General features: G+C 42.4%; 1 protein-coding gene across 4 annotated transcripts in view; it reads right to left on the bottom strand.

Moving 5' to 3' along the window:
- patj (PATJ crumbs cell polarity complex component) overlaps positions 1-15,975 on the bottom strand; it is a 129,150-nt gene that overhangs the window by 113,116 nt on the left and 59 nt on the right. For 3 of the 4 annotated variants that reach the window (XM_056378377.1, XM_056378381.1, XM_056378380.1), the window contains exons 2-6: positions 12,860-12,937; positions 12,554-12,732; positions 8,771-8,968; positions 8,468-8,607; positions 7,546-7,714 (exon numbers count right to left, since the gene is read on the bottom strand). In XM_056378377.1, coding sequence (XP_056234352.1) covers positions 7,546-7,714; positions 8,468-8,607; positions 8,771-8,968; positions 12,554-12,732; positions 12,860-12,881 — 708 coding nt within the window. In that variant the 5' untranslated portion in view covers positions 12,882-12,937. Of the gene's footprint in view, positions 1-7,545; positions 7,715-8,467; positions 8,608-8,770; positions 8,969-12,553; positions 12,733-12,859; positions 12,938-15,412; positions 15,967-15,975 lie in introns of those variants that run through there. The other variant, XM_056378378.1, reaches the window with a different exon arrangement.

The raw sequence follows: 15,975 nt of genomic DNA, 5'->3' as shown, positions 1-15,975 counted from the left end.
CAGGCTGTGTGCATTTCTCTGTGGACTGAGGCTTTGATACTTTCACAGTATTAATATAGAACCTAGACCTGATCTATAATCAAACTACTCAAGCACATCTACCTTTAGACTATGTGGAGCTTTAAAATTAGGGAAAGCTGTATGTTTTGTAACTATTACACAATAAAACTTTTTTGTCTTATATTTTGGTCAAGGTATGGACAGACATTGGTAACTGTTTGACATTCAAGACAACATTTAAAAAACAACTTGCTGAAAGTTAATAAGCTGCATTTCAGGAATCAAAATTAATTTGATCTTCTGGCAGATCAATGCAGATCAAACCAGCATAATTTAAAACTGCTCTAATTATTTTTATTTCATTGTGCTAGTAGCACAGCAGCAGACTCACTGAGCTGCCGACTATCTGTCCTGAGGTGAAAGGTCGTTAAAGTGAACCTCAGCAGGTAATTACCAGCTGAGAGCATTTCCTCCTCCTCCTGATACCAGCTGCTGATCAATGAAAGGCTGCAGCACAAACCTACTAACACACACACACACACACACACACACACACACACACACACACACACACACACACACACACACACACACACACACACACACACACACACACACAGGCTGTCTTTATGAAGTAGCTGTAATCAGAGGTGGCTCTGGTCTCTTATTACAGCTCAGATCTGATAGAGGAGGTCTCTGTCTAATGAAACAAACCTCCTCCTCAGCTGATCGCAGGACGCTGCAGGAGGCTGTTTGCCTGATAAAGTCAGATCACACTCAGAGTGGTGGATGCTTCGCTCTGCAGCAGAAGTTCAGTCTTTCCGCAGTAGAGGCTCCGTCACTGCACACGGTCTGTGGAAGTAAATGTGCTGAGCTTCTTCAGCGTCTGTGGAAACTATCCCGAGCCTCCGTTTACTCTTCTCACAGCTCTGTGTGTGTCTTTTTGTGGTGAAAATATTAAAGACAGTTAATCGAGGCTATATTAAAATCAATACTCAAGTGTAATAAGTTTCACCTCAGCTCTCTGCAGAGTTTATAGCAACATAAACGTGTTATGGATCAAGTGTGATCCCTGTGTATTAGTTTGACCCCTGGATGATTGGTTAGCCTCAGGCTACAGCGTTAGCTGCTTGCACCCTGCCTGAGAGATGAAGTGAACACAGAAGGAAGTAGAGAGGCAGTTTACTTGGTAAACATGAAGTTTATGTCGAAGGAGCCACTAGTCCAGTTTCTCTGACTTCACCTCAGACTGAAATGTTTCTGTGCTTTTGATCAAGTCAATATAAATAAAACATAATAGAGGCAACAGCCTTTGTGATTGTGGTGTTGTGATGTGGATGGAGTCATGTGTAAGTCAGGAAGTGGAGTGACATCACACACCAGCGCTGTGTGACATGTGTCAAAACATCCAAACCAATTATTTTCTATGGAAATCTGCAGACTTCAAGCTTTAAAAACTCCCCTCACACTAATCCAAGTGACATCACTGAGGACATGTCCATCTTTTTCCAGAGTCTGTGCGCTCCAGACTCTGACCTCAGATCATTGTAATGGAGAGGAATTTCACCCACATCTGTGAACTGACACGCCTCATGGTGAGAGGAGGTTGAGTGGGTCAGGTCTGTTTGGAAGTTTCTCTATGTTCTCGCAGATCATTTTCTTCATGTCGACAATCTGTCTATAATGTTGTCGTCCTGAGCGTCTGTTCTGTAAATCTACATCTGTTTCCTGTCTGTCCGTCCTGGGAGAGCGATCCCTCCTCTGTAACTCTTCCTGTATGTGCTATATGTTGTACAGATTGTAAAGCAGCCTGAGACAAATTTGAGATTTGTGATATTGGGCCATTTATGAAAAACTGACTTATGTATGTGTTGTTTCTATTTGAGCATGTACCTGATTAACTTAGATGCAAGTCTGACTCAACCTTGATGTTACGACTGAGGGGGCTGGGTAATGTGACTTTAATTTAAAATGCTAAAATGGCTGAGGGGAGTTCACAGAAAAGTTTACCAACTTCATCCAGATAAGTTCTGCTTAAGTTCATTTCCTGAGAGGAGGCAGTTTTAAAGGCCCCTTCAGGTTTCTTTAATCACACAATCTGTTATTTTTTATCCCTGTTCTTTCTGCTTTTCATCATTTTTAGGAGAGCCATAAATTAACAGTAAACTCCTCCGACACGCTGTCCTAATCGATGCTGGGATAATATTCACTAAATAGACAAAAGCTATAAAATCATATCCGACGGGCTGATTTATACCTGTCTTTATGAGACACTTTACAGTGACGAGTTTCCTGTCGGTGCTGGACTTATTCCAGCAGAAATGAGAGCTGAGACGTTTGACGCCAGGACGACACATCAGCTGTGACGGCGGGTCAGAGTCGCCTGAATCTGCCCAGCATAGGAGTCTTGGCTTGGGGAGACGGATAGTTAGCCAGGCCGGGCAAGCAGCAATAAAACCCCATCCAGAGTTGTGTTTTTTATGCCCTGGGCTCCATTAAACGTGACCTCGATAGAAACGGGACATGAATAAAACAAAAGCAGGAGGATCGCAGGCCTGGTATGCAGGACGTGGCCCTGATCCAACGAGCCGGGAGGAGGAGGAGGGTAACAAACAAGAGGGACAGTGTAATTCTGTGCGATAATGACCCAACAATAGAGCGGGGCAGAATCATTACGGCTGCAGCTAACCTGTGATCCCCTGCTCATATTAACAGTCCAGACCTGCTCTGGTCTGTCACCGCATCGTTTTTCTTACTGAAATCTTTTCTTTTGTTGTTTAAATGTCAACATCCTCTCATGTATTCAGGCCAATGGCTCAGGCATACATTAGCTTTTCTCTGATCCGGCTCATCTATACTGTTTGTTCCCAACTCTGCTGTACAACGAAGCCCCAGAGCTCTATCACAGGAGTGGTACGCCTACACCGGCACCACCTGTCAAGTTCCAAACATTTTCATCTAAATGGATTTTGTACAAAACTTTGTACTCATTGAAATATGTTTAAATATGTTATTGATCCATTAGAATCTGATTATAAAAAGGCATTAATTTAAGAAGATGGATTTAAAAGACAGTTATCTATTATCGTTTCAGTAGAATTCCAAGACTCCAATACCCACAATGCTTAGCAGTTTGGGAAACTCCGGTTTAATTGAATCTTCATTTCCTTCCCTCTCCATCTTCCAAACACACCTCAGGTGAACTCCTCAGTATGACCTCTGACCTTTCACCTCAGTTAGGATGGAGCCAATGGAGTGAGTTTCTCAGTGACGTCACTGTCTCTTTATCTGTGCCTCCGCCGTGTTCACTCCCCCCTCCCACGCTGCTGGGCTTTGACTCCCCCGTCATGTCGACATTCATTGATCGCAGCTCCTCTCAGACTTAAATACATATTGTCAGGAGCGATGCTGCAAGTGGAGCACTAACTTGATTTCCTATAGGCTTTAAGGTCATAAAAATCATCTGAGTCAATGTCAGCAGACTTACGGCTTGTCATAAACAGGAGGTCTCACTCTGATACAGAGGCGTGGCCTCAAAGTGACCTCCAGCTGTGATTGATGCCCTCTCAGCACTGCTTGTTTTGAGTGACAGCCAAGCTGCTGGATGATGTGTGTGTGTGTGTGTGTGTGTGTGTGTGTGTGTGTGTGTGTGTGTGTGTGTGTGTGTGTGTGTGTGTGTGTGTGTGTGTGTGTGTGTGTGTGTTGTGTGTGTGTGTGAGTGTGTGTGTGTGTGTGTGTGTGTGTGTGTGTGTGTGTGTGTGTGTGTGTGTGTGTGTGTGTGTGTGTGTGTGTGTGTGTGTGTGTGTGTGTGTGTGTGTGTGTGCGGCTGAACAGACAGTAGAAATAAAGCTGATTTCAGCGGTGCTCCTCTCCACTGCTGGTTTAGGATGAGGCCTTAAAAATAAAAACTGTGACTGAAATGAAGGAGTCGACTTCAACTTTCAGTCAGGTTTTGTTACACAATGAGAAAAGCTGACATTTAGTTTTGAAGCTCAACATGTGTCAAATAATGATGTTAAATAATGTTTGGAGTCACAGGAAAATGATAAAAGCAAGGACCATGACCTTGATATAATGGTTGAATGTACCACAGACTACATTAACTTCTGTATGGACACCAGCAAGGACTGTACACTGCTTTCCATTCCAAACAACAAACCCTGGATCACCAGTAACATCAAGACCCTCCTCAAGCAGAAAGAGGAGGCCTTCAGGGATGGAGACAGGGAGAAGCTCAGGTGTGTGCAGCATGAGCTGAAGAGGAGATTGAAGCAGGCGAAGGAGGACTACGTAAAGAAAGTAGAGAGGAAGCTGCAGCACAACAACACCAGAGAGGTGTGGAAGGGGATGAGGACCATCACTGACTATAAAGAGAAGAACAGCCAGGCAACATCAGGTGATGTGGACAAGGCCAATGAGTTCAAGCTGTTCTACAACAGGTGTGACACAGCCTCACCTGTTCTCTCTCCCACTGCTTCAGCTGCAGCTTCTCCTACAGCATCTCCTCCACAACCTGGCACTACAGCTGCAACTCCCTCCACACTGGGGTCAAGTCTCCTGTCCTTTACAGTGGAGGAGGTGAGGGTGGAGCTCAAGAGGCTACGCCCTGGAATGGCAACAGGCCCTGATGGTGTGTGTCCGAGGCTGGTAAAGGACTGTGCAGCCCAGCTGGCTGAGCCTCTCCAGAGGATCTTTAACTTAAGTCTACAAACAGGGAGGGTCCTGGTCCTGTGGAAAACATCATGTCTTGTTCCTGTACCAAAAGTAGGATGACTGGCTGAGATAAATGACTACAGACCGGTGGCCCTCACATCACACATCATGAAGACCCTGGAGCGGCTGCTTCTCCACCTTCTGAGGCCACAGGTTGAACATGCACTAGACCCCTACAGCTCGCCTACGAGGAACATATTGGAGTGTATGATGCCGTCCTTTACATGCTCCACCGGCCCATTCTTAGGTGATTCATTCTTGGACGAGCCAGGTGGTTAAATGAGGATTATGTTCTTTGATGTCTCAAGTGCATTTAACACCATCCAACCCCCCATCCTTAAAGACAAGCTGGAAGGGATGGGGTGGATCCCTGCTTCACGTCCTGGATTGTGGATCACCTGACAAGACGACCACAGTACGTCAGGCTGGATAACTGTGTCTCAGGGACAGTGATGAGCAGCACTGGGGCTCCACAGGGGACTGTTCTGGCTCTGCTCCTGTTCACCCGGTATACGGCCGACTTCAAATACAACTCTGAGTCCTGCCACATCCAGAAATACTCAGTTGACACAGCTGTTGTGGTGCGTATCAGGAACGGGCAGGAAGAGGAGTACTGCCTCCTACTGAACACCTCCAAGACCAAGGAGATGGTCATGGACTTTGGGAGGTCTAGGCCCGCCCTTCAGCCAATGTACATTCGAGGGAAGGACATTGAGGTGGTGCACACTTATAAATACCTAGGTGTGCACCTGGACAGTAAACTGGACTGGTTCCTGAACACAGATGCCATCTACCTTAAGAGGCAGAGCTGAATCTTTTTCCTCAGGAGGCTCAGGTCCTTTGACGTCTGCAGTGAAATGCTGCGCATGTTTTATCAGTCAGTGGTGGCTAGTGTACTCTTTAATGCTGCAGTCTGCTGGGGCAGCAGCATGTCCGACATGAACACAAGGAGACTGGACAAGCTGGTAAAAAAGGCTGGGTCTGTGCTGGGCAGGAGTCTGGACTCACTCAAGACTGTTGTGGAGAGATGGAGGCCAACTTGGACAATACCAACCATCCTCTCCACAACATTCTGGCAGGACAGAGAAGCAGCTACAGCTGCAGCAAACATCTCATCTCACTGTGCTGCAGAACAGAGAGGTTCAGGAGATCCTTTGTTCCCACTGCCATCAGGCTATACAACACCTCAGCCAAAGGAAGTGGACTAATCTTTATTATTGTTTATTTATTATCAACTGTTATCATTATTATTATTAATATTATTATCAATGAGCTAATGGACATTGAATGACTTGAATTTCCTCTAAGGGATTAATAAAGTATCTGTCTAGCTATCTATCTAAATGATCAGGGAACAGAGTTTGAACTTATCATTTTACAGACAACAAATGATTGAATGCTTAACGTTGTTTTTTTGTTTTTTGTTTTTTTCTGGAAGCAAAAAATTAAAAACCTATTGATTTCATGATCCTCACTTGTTTTCCTGTTTCTCTCAAACAACTGACACTAAAACTTTAGTATCAGGCGTGTAGCTCCCATCTGGAGCTGTGCTGCTGCTAACACAGCTGAGTACACTAACAGCTGAGTAAGCTAACTGCCTCCCTAGAGACAAAACTATTGATCATTGATTAGAGAAGAAGTTTATCATAAAAATGTTTAGACTTTGACAAACAAGTTAAAATTGTCACCTATTTAAACTTTTAATAAAAAAAATATTTTTTTTTCTTTTTAAAAGAGATCTGAAAAGTTGGTACACAGTTTCTCAACCTAGGAGTCTGGATCCATGTGAGGTCACTTGAGAAGAAGATGAGGTTGTGGTAATGTTTCTATAGATCAATATAAAATATGATTTTTAATTTAAAAAGTGTTCAGTGTTATTGGGAAACTTTCTTTCTTTCTTTCTAATATGGATATCAATCTTATGTCTACATTAGCCTAACTTAACAAAAAGACTGACAGCTGAGAGAAAGAGATGCAACGACTGGTCAATTAATCGATCATCAGAAAAATTATCTATTTATCTATAGCAACTATTTTGATAATCAATTCATTGTTTAAGTCCAAAAAATAGCTGTTTTCAGCGACCATCACCACCACATACTCCATGTTCAGCGGCAAATAAAACCTACAAACATCAAATTCAAAAAAATAGCTCCATCATGTTTGTTTCAAATACTGCCAATGTTAATATTTCAGTATAAATGATATGTAGCCGCCTCTTCACAGTAAAACTCAAATGTGAATTCATCTCTTATCTGTGAGTGAACCTGAAGAAACCACAATGCAAAATAGGGCTGAAACAAACAATAATCTACTCACCTGACGATTCTTTTTTAGATTAATTGATTAATTGTTTAATGAACGAAACCTCCAAAAAAAAGCTGAAAGTTACAATTTCAAATGTTGTGTTTTGTTCCAAACTCGCAGAAAATCAGTTCACTGTGAACCAGAAAACATTCTGATTTTTTTCCCATAAGTTTTGCTTGAAAAATAACTGAAATGATTCCTCATTATCCAATCAGGTGCCATGTCCATTGTCTAATTGGATAATCAGCTAATCATTTCAGCTCGAATGCTGTTCACTTACAGGTCTGTTGAAGCCTTTACAGTTTTTTTTCCAGAAATTAGATAAATACAAATTAAAGCTGTAAAAATGATCCAGATTCTGTGTCTCTGCTTCTGAAGTTCACTGTGCTCAGGTTGAAGATGAAAATTTTACAAGTATTTGAATAGCTGAACTTTCCTTCTTATTTTTGGTGAGTTAATGTTTTTATCTGTGCTTGTCTTCACTATTGCAGTGTAGTCTTTTGTGGTGAATATCAGACTTCTCACCGTGATGACGGGTGACGCTGCGTTGGGTGGGCGGTCCCTCGCCACCACCAGCTCCACCATTTCTCCAGGCTGCTGCAGGAGGGTGAGGGCCTGCTGCTGGCTGATCCCCGGCTCCAGAGGACAACCGTTTATCACCACGATCTGGTCCCGCTCCTGGAGACGCCCATCCCTGCAAACACAACCCAACATCAGTCTCAACTTCTCGATGAGATGATACAGAACTAATTCTTTGGCAGATTCTTTCAACAAAATGACTGATTTTACAGTTAGCAGCCAGTTGGTTAGCTTTTACCATGTATTATTCAATGTGTTGGGAAGCTAAAATCTAATCATCTAGTTATATACAGTCTCCATTAAATGGTCAAATAAATACATACACTGTATTACAGTTCCGCTGTTTAGATTTTATGTTTCTTTTACTTCAAAAGCTGATGCTGTTGTCCGCTTGTTGTTGGTGAACACAACACTGACACATGATCACCTTCAAGTTATAGAGTAGAAATGTTGAACTTGTGATATTCTAAGTTCATCAGTTTTACTCACTCCTTTCCCATTAAACACTGTTTTCACCTTGTCATTTCATACACTGTTATTATGATAATATCTACTATAGCTGCTTTAAGTACAGATTAAAGAACAATACTGTATCTGTGTCTGCACGCAGCTCATTCGGGATAAATCCTCTGTACTTTATATTACTGCTGCCCATGTTAAATAATTAAATAACTTATGTTTATAATGTGCTTTTTACGTTAATTTCATTGCTTTTTAATGAGGTCAGATCTGAACTTGGTGAGTAAATGTTTTTATTATTACTATTTATTTATTTCTTATTCAATAAAAAAAAGACTAATCCACTAATGCTGCTGAGATCTCCTGCTCATTTTCAATGTAGGAAACAAACATTATTTATCAGTTGAACCTGTGTGCGATGCCTCCAGGCTGGATGTGTTTGACGAAGACTCCCTGACTGCTGCTTCCTGCAGGATTCAGACCGACCACGCTGAAGCCCAGACCACCAGAGAATGGCCGAGTCAGACTGACCAACTCCGTGTGACGGCCCTGTGTGCGCACACACACACACACGCATACACACACACAATGTTTATATTTATGCTGTGGTTTGTCTGTGTTTATATGCATGCAGGGCAGGGCATTCTGCAGGGGTGTGTGTGTGTGTGTGTGTGTGTGTGTGTGTGTGTGTGTGTGTCATGGCTCCACCCACCTTGGCGGCGGTGAGGATCCACTTCTGGAGGAGGTCAGTCTGATCGATGGGCGGAGACGAGCCATTGGTCAGGATGGAGGAGGAGGCAGACAGGGTGGGCGGGGCCGAGCTGCTGGCGGGATTAACAGCGCTCATGATCAGCTGACCCTTTTTGGAGAAACTGAACTCACTGCAGGCATCAGGAGGCATACTGCTCAACTACAGAGAGGGGAGGTGGAAGAGGGTGAGGAGGAGGAGGAGGAGGAAGAGGAGGAGGAGTGGGGTGAGGAGGGGGAGGCTGTCAGATAGGAGGTGATACATGTTTTGCAGAGTTGGCTTGGAGCAGGAGTGTTAGAAAACACAGAAGAACAGTGTGTGAAGCTTTATATAAAACTGTAACTGAGCTCAACCTCTATATGTTTTACTATTTACTTACAGTATTATTCTTATTCTTTGATGTAAATAATACTTTCTCAGACTGTGTATTGTGTAACATAGTCTTTGTTTAGATGACACTTCAGTAGAGCTGCAATTATCAATTAATGATAATCCATTAATTTACTAGTTAAATCTTCTCAAATCTGACAATTTACTGCTTTTCTCTGTTCTATCCGATTGTAAACTGAATGTTTTTGTGGTTTGTGGAGAGTTCGTTGAATAAAAAAAGGACTTTGAAAACATCATCATCAGCTTTATTATCAGGTTTGTTTCATTATTTTCTGATATTATATAGTCAAACCAATTGAGAAAATAACTAGCAGATTAATCAATAATGAAAATGATCAATTGCAGAGTCTTGTCTTGTCTTGTGAGGTTGTTGCCAAACTGTCGTGTTTGCTTGTTTTTTTGTCTCTTAGTGTTCTGCTTAGTAAACAAAACAGACAAAATGACAATTTGTAACCAATCTGTATGGGAGATGAATAAGCCTGTCAAAATCAATTAAAAAAAAAAATAAATAAAAATATAAAGACAAAAACAAAGCAAAATAACTGATTAAGAATTAAAACAACATTAACACAACAATTTTAACAGAATCAAGAAACATAAATAAAAACAAAGATTACATTAGCTAGATTTAAAAACATAATAATGAAAATAAACCTTAATCCTTACACTAAACATCCAACAACCTTGGTTTCATTTGTCTATATTTCTCAAAAAAATGTTTTGACAATTATATTATGTTGGTCAAATACTGTAATCTGCTGTATTAAACACACTAAATGATAATGGTCAGTGTTACAAATGGTAACTCAGGAGTCTATAAAAATGCATTTAATCTATTTAATCTTTAGTCTTAATAAAAATTGTTGGGTGAAGCATGTTAAAGATTACAGACAGTTACAGTCTAATGTAATGTCATACAGAGTCTGTGGTTTGGATGTTCGGATTTGACCACTGATCAGGATGACGGATGAAGGTTCATATTGTCCCAACAGTGCAGAACGAAACAGCATAAAAATATCTTTGTTCCAGCAGCATCACTCATATGAATAAGTTGTAGTAACAACTGCATAGAATCAATGTTTAAATTATTCATTTTTATTTACCTTGTGCACACGGCATTGTCTGTGCTGTGTGTTACATGTGTATCTGTAAAATTGACGACTCTTTTTTACTGCAAACAAAAACAGTAAATAAAGATGGATGTAGCCTCTGTGACATCACCCACAGACTTCTGAGGCTCAGAGTGAGCTGATCCACTGTCGCCATCTTGGCAGTGTCTGACTCCACCCCTAACTCCCATCTTATCCAAAAATGGTCAAAGAGGTGGAGTGTGTCGGTTTGTGTCAAACATACGCTCACCCACCTGTCACTCAAAGAGGCCACGCCCTCAATTCTCCATAACCTTAAGCCTTAATAAAATGTAAACAGGTGAGTTATATAAACAGTTGTAATGAAGGAGGAAATTAGCTCTAGAGACCAGAACTGTTTTTGTACCAGGCTGTAAACATGTTTATTTCTGCTGTAAAGTTGGACATTTTAACATGGGAGTCTGTGGGGACTGACTCACTGTTGGAGCCAGACTCTAGTGGTCATTAGAGGAACTGCAGGTTTTGGTTCTTCAATGTTGACTTCATGTTTCAGTCTCAGAGGTTGGTACAACTAAAGTAACCTAACCTAATGTAGATGTTTGAGGAGCTGCTTGTCGTCTGAACAGAGGATGAGAGAAATCTGTCTGTCAGAGCCGAGGCACAAATTATATCAATGGCTGAGATGACACAAAAGATTCAAAGTAGAAAAACTGTGAATCTTAGCTGAAAGCAGCGCCACATTTTGAACTCATTCACTGGCTGCAAAGTCTCAGTATAACATTGTACACCCATCATCAGTGTTGGCACTCACTGATGCTCCGGTGTGTGAATGGGAGTAAATCCCTGCTGCAGCTTCTACTGTACATGTGGTGGAAAGACTGAAACCAGGAGATTGGAGGCTGTTAGAGCAGCACATTAATGAACATGGACTCTCAGCCACAAGTCACATAATGGCCGAAAGGTTCAGCTGTCCACATACTTTTGGCCATGTGGTGTATTTATTTTTGTAATCTCTCTAAAGGCTGAAAGTGTGAAGTCCATGTTGGACTCATGCCATAAACTTCCACCAGCTTCAGGTTTTTACCACCAAACAAAAGCAAAGATCCAACACAGAAAGAGAGAGAGAGAGAGAGAGAGAGAGAGAGAGAGAGAGAGAGAGAGAGAGAGAGAGAAGAGAGAGAGAGAGAGAAAGAAAAAAAGAGAGAGAGACAGAAAGAGAGATGGGGAGGCGCCCTTATATGCAAGGACATTGTCGAGAAGAAAGAAAGACATGGAGGAAAAAAATGAAGCGGAGAGGCCTGGGGGTAAGTGGGGAGGAGAAAGGAAAAAAAAAAAAAAATCAATAGATTCCTCTGCAGGCTCCCTCTCTCTGAACAGGTAATGTATTAATGACCTTTACACTCACATTGTGGAAACTTATCAGTCTGCGGCTTATTTAGGCCAGGCTGACGGAGCAGGATCCCGAGCCATTTCATCAATACCGCCTCGACAAGGCCGTTACTCAAACCAAGACACTAGATATTAAAGCTTGATAGATCCGCAGAGAGCCGGGGGAGGGAGGGAAAATAAATAAAGAAAGAGAGAGAAGTCCCTGCTTCATATACCCTCCACCAGCTTCCACCGACGCATTCATAGACTCAGCTCTGACCTTCGCAGCACTTAGAATATGAAGCCCAGCGTCGGTTATTGCCATTATCTTAATTTGGCCTGCAGATTGTTTATTGTAAAGGCTCCACGTCAGGACGAGCTGGAGCTGAATACAGATGCAGGCAATGCAGAGGGGCGTCAACGTCCCCACTCAGCTCCACTGACAGGTCACAGTGTGGACAGGAGGCGGCACAGCGCCGATATCTGATAGGCTGTCAACACCTGGGTGGAGTTACACATGTCAGATCTGATGTGACACGTTCATTAGTCTGCAGCGCTGATGTTAAATACAGCTGATAAAACAATGATCTACATTATTACACTGTGTGAGCAGAGGAAGAGAAACACCTGCTGATGTCATCTGATACAAAAAACCTGCAATTACAAAGTATTCACATTATGTTCTTAATGTGTCAGGTTTTAGAGAGAGGTGTTTCTGATGAATAATGCTTCATGAAGCTTCACAGGTGTTGATTCACCTGTCTGGGCCCCAGAAATAAGTCAGTGGATTGTTGATTTTATAAAAAGCTGAAGTGCTTTATGACCCGTGTCAGGGAGTGTATGTAGACTCTGCTGGTTCTGCTGTGGTCCGGTCTCAGACCAGGTTCACTGTGTTACTCACCTGGCTGCGGAGCTGTTTGATGGAATGCTGCAGGGTCAGGATGTGGTTGAACAGTGGACTCTGAAGGGTCTCCCTCAGGTTTCCCAGGGTGTCACTGTGGGTCCACTCTTCCCTCTGGACCAGTTTGGAGTGCAGACGGTCCAGAGCTCCCAGTACCTGCTGACGCTCCGCTGAGGACACTGAAGACAAACACACACAAAGTAAACACAGAGTGAACAGGTAAACAGCTTGACAATGTAAAGACAAATAATAATCTTCACTTCAGCTGTGAGCTTTGTAAAGTACTGAACAGCTGAGAGAATGTACCTGTCGGGACATTTTCAAACATCGTCGTCCCTCTGTCTTTGTCTCCGTTTCACTCTCTGTCTGTCGTTCTGGATCAATCTGAGCAAAGAAAAACAGAGAAGAACATTATTTCACAATTATTTCAAATACCGGGCAACATCAGAAAAGACACATAAAGACATGACTGAGTCCAAATCTGTACTGTAAAGGCTCAATAGCTAACTTTGTTAGAAGTGTGAAGAAACTACAACTAAGACACATAAAAACACCACAAAGAGACACAAAACCACAACAAAGAGATGTAAAACCACAACAAAGAGAAGCTAAACCACCACAAAGAGACATAAAACCACTACAAAGAGATGCTAAACCGCCAAAGAGACAAAAGCACCACAAAGAGACGCTGAACCACCACAAAGAGACACATCACCACAAAGAGACACATCACCACAAAGAGACGCTGAACCACCACAAAGAGACACATCACCACAGAGAGACACATCACCACAAAGAGACACATCACCACAAAGAGACGCTGAACCACAACAAAGAGACACAACACCACCACAAAGAGACACAACACCACCACAAAGAGACACAACACCACCACAAAGAGAGGCTTAACCACCACAAAGAGATACAACACCACCACAAAGAGACAGAACACCACCACAAAGAGACAGAACACCACCACAAAGAGACAGAACACCACCACAAAGAGACACAAAACAACCACAAAGAGACATAACACAACCACAAAGAGACACAAAACCACCAGAGTTATAAAACCACCTGAAGAGACACAAAAGAAACCACAAAGACACAAAATCACCACAGAGACATAAAACCATAACAAGGAGATACAAAACCACCACATAAAGACATAAAACTACCACAAAGAGACAGAAAACCAACCACATAGAGAGACACCACCACAAAGAGACGCTAAACCACCAAAGAGACAAAACCACCACAAAGAAACGCTAAACCACCACAAAGAGACATAAAATCACCACAAAGAGACGCTAAACCACCAAAGGGACAAAACCACCACAAAGAAACACATCACCACAAAGAGATGCTGAACCACCACAAAGAGACTCATCACCTCAAAGAGACGCTAAACCACCACAAAAAGACAAAACACCACCACAAAGAGACATAACACCACCACAAAGAGACGCTAAACCACCACAAAGAGACACAACACCACCACAAAGAGACGCTAAACCACCACAAAGAGATGTAAAACCACAACAAAGAGACACAACACCACAAAGAAACGCTAAACCAACACAAAGAGACGCTAAACCACCACAAAGAGACGCTAAACCAACACAAAGAGACGCTAAACCACCACAAAGAGGCACAACACCACCACAAAGACACGCTAAACCACCACAAAGAGACACTAAACCACCACAAAGAGATACAACACCACAAAGAGACAGAACACCAACACAAAGAGTTGCTAAACCACCACAAAGAGATACAACACCACCACAAAGAGACACAACACCACCACAAAGAGACGCTAAACCACCACAAAGAGATGTAAAACCACAACAAAAAGACAAACACCACCACAAAGAGACAGAACACCAACACAAAGAGTTGCTAAACCACCACAAAGAGACACAACACCACCACAAAGAGACGCTAAACCACCACAAAGAGAGGCTTAACCACCACAAAGAGATACAACACCACCACAAAGAGACAGAACACCACCACAAAGAGACAGAACACCACCACAAAGAGACACAAAACAACCACAAAGAGACATAACACAACCACAAAGAGACACAAAACCACCAGAGTTATAAAACCACCTGAAGAGACACAAAAGAAACCACAAAGACACAAAATCACCACAGAGACATAAAACCATAACAAGGAGATACAAAACCACCACATAAAGACATAAAACTACCAAAAAGAGACAGAAAACCAACCACATAGAGAGACACCACCACTACAAGGGGGAACAGGGGGCTCTAGGGTATGTTACATATAAAATGCAGCCATTTATTGATATTTTTAATAACTTTGAATAACTATGAATCATGTACCACGACAATTTAGTTATCAAGCAATTCAGATAAAATATAGCTTAGCTGCATGAGGCCTTTGCCTTGAAAATCTAATATACATCTTAAATTATTGTATATTTTTCTTACTGTCAACAAATCCCATGAAAAGACCAAAGCCAGAAATGTGTTCGACTCGGTGCTTTAACATTGAAGCCCCCTCCTTTAACATGTCTGTTTACGGGCTCATTTTCCTGTATGTGCTTCACCCACTGATGTATCACGCGATTAAGTTTACCCCCTGCTCACAGCTCGTCCCTGTGAACCAACCCTGCCTGTGCTGCGTTCAGGTGTGTCTCTGTATCTCAGGTGGGAGGCTCTTTATCAGACTGTTAGCTCAGCAGAGCCGCTTTATCAGCACACACAGGGGCAAAAACACACAACACGACATTCCCCAAACTTTACACCAAACAGCAGGACAGAAACCAGCTTGAAAGTCTCACTCACTCCGGTAAATCAGTGATTATGTGTGGGGGAAACTCACCTTTGCGCTCACCTGAGAAAGCAGGAAGTGAAACTCGACAGCTCAGAGGGGAGGGGTGAAACGAAATGTGAAATTAACCAATAAATTATCCCCCAGTTTGTCTGTTGTGTTTGTTTGAAAAGACGGTTTTGTAACAGGAGCTTTTAAAACCGTTTAAATCATGGGATCAGTGGGAATCACAGGCAGATTCAACTCGCAACAGGTGCATCAAACTTTAAAAAGTGAAAGAAACTCGCTCTGACTAGCGGCGACATCTTAAAAACACACTTCAACTTAGCGACGACACCAAACTTAACGTCTCCATGTCTTTACAACCGTTAACTTCACTGCAACGACATTTAAACAACTTCTCCTCCATCAGCTTCACAACTTCACAGCAACATAACCGTCCGCTAACAGCCCGCTAGCCGCTAGCATGCTAACTTAGCTTCTTAAACAACGTCTGAAAAAATGTCGTGTCGTTATATTTGAAGCTGGATAATGAGTCGGGGATGTAAGAACCGGTCAAATGCTAATTCATAGAAAACAGAGCGATTTCAAATTGTTCTGAACTGGTGTAAAAC

The sequence above is a fragment of the Seriola aureovittata genome, chromosome 6 (genome assembly GCF_021018895.1).
Source record: "Seriola aureovittata isolate HTS-2021-v1 ecotype China chromosome 6, ASM2101889v1, whole genome shotgun sequence".
In the NCBI taxonomy this organism is placed as follows: Eukaryota; Metazoa; Chordata; class Actinopteri; order Carangiformes; family Carangidae; genus Seriola; species Seriola aureovittata.
This window is presented reverse-complemented; position numbering and strand designations above follow the sequence as displayed.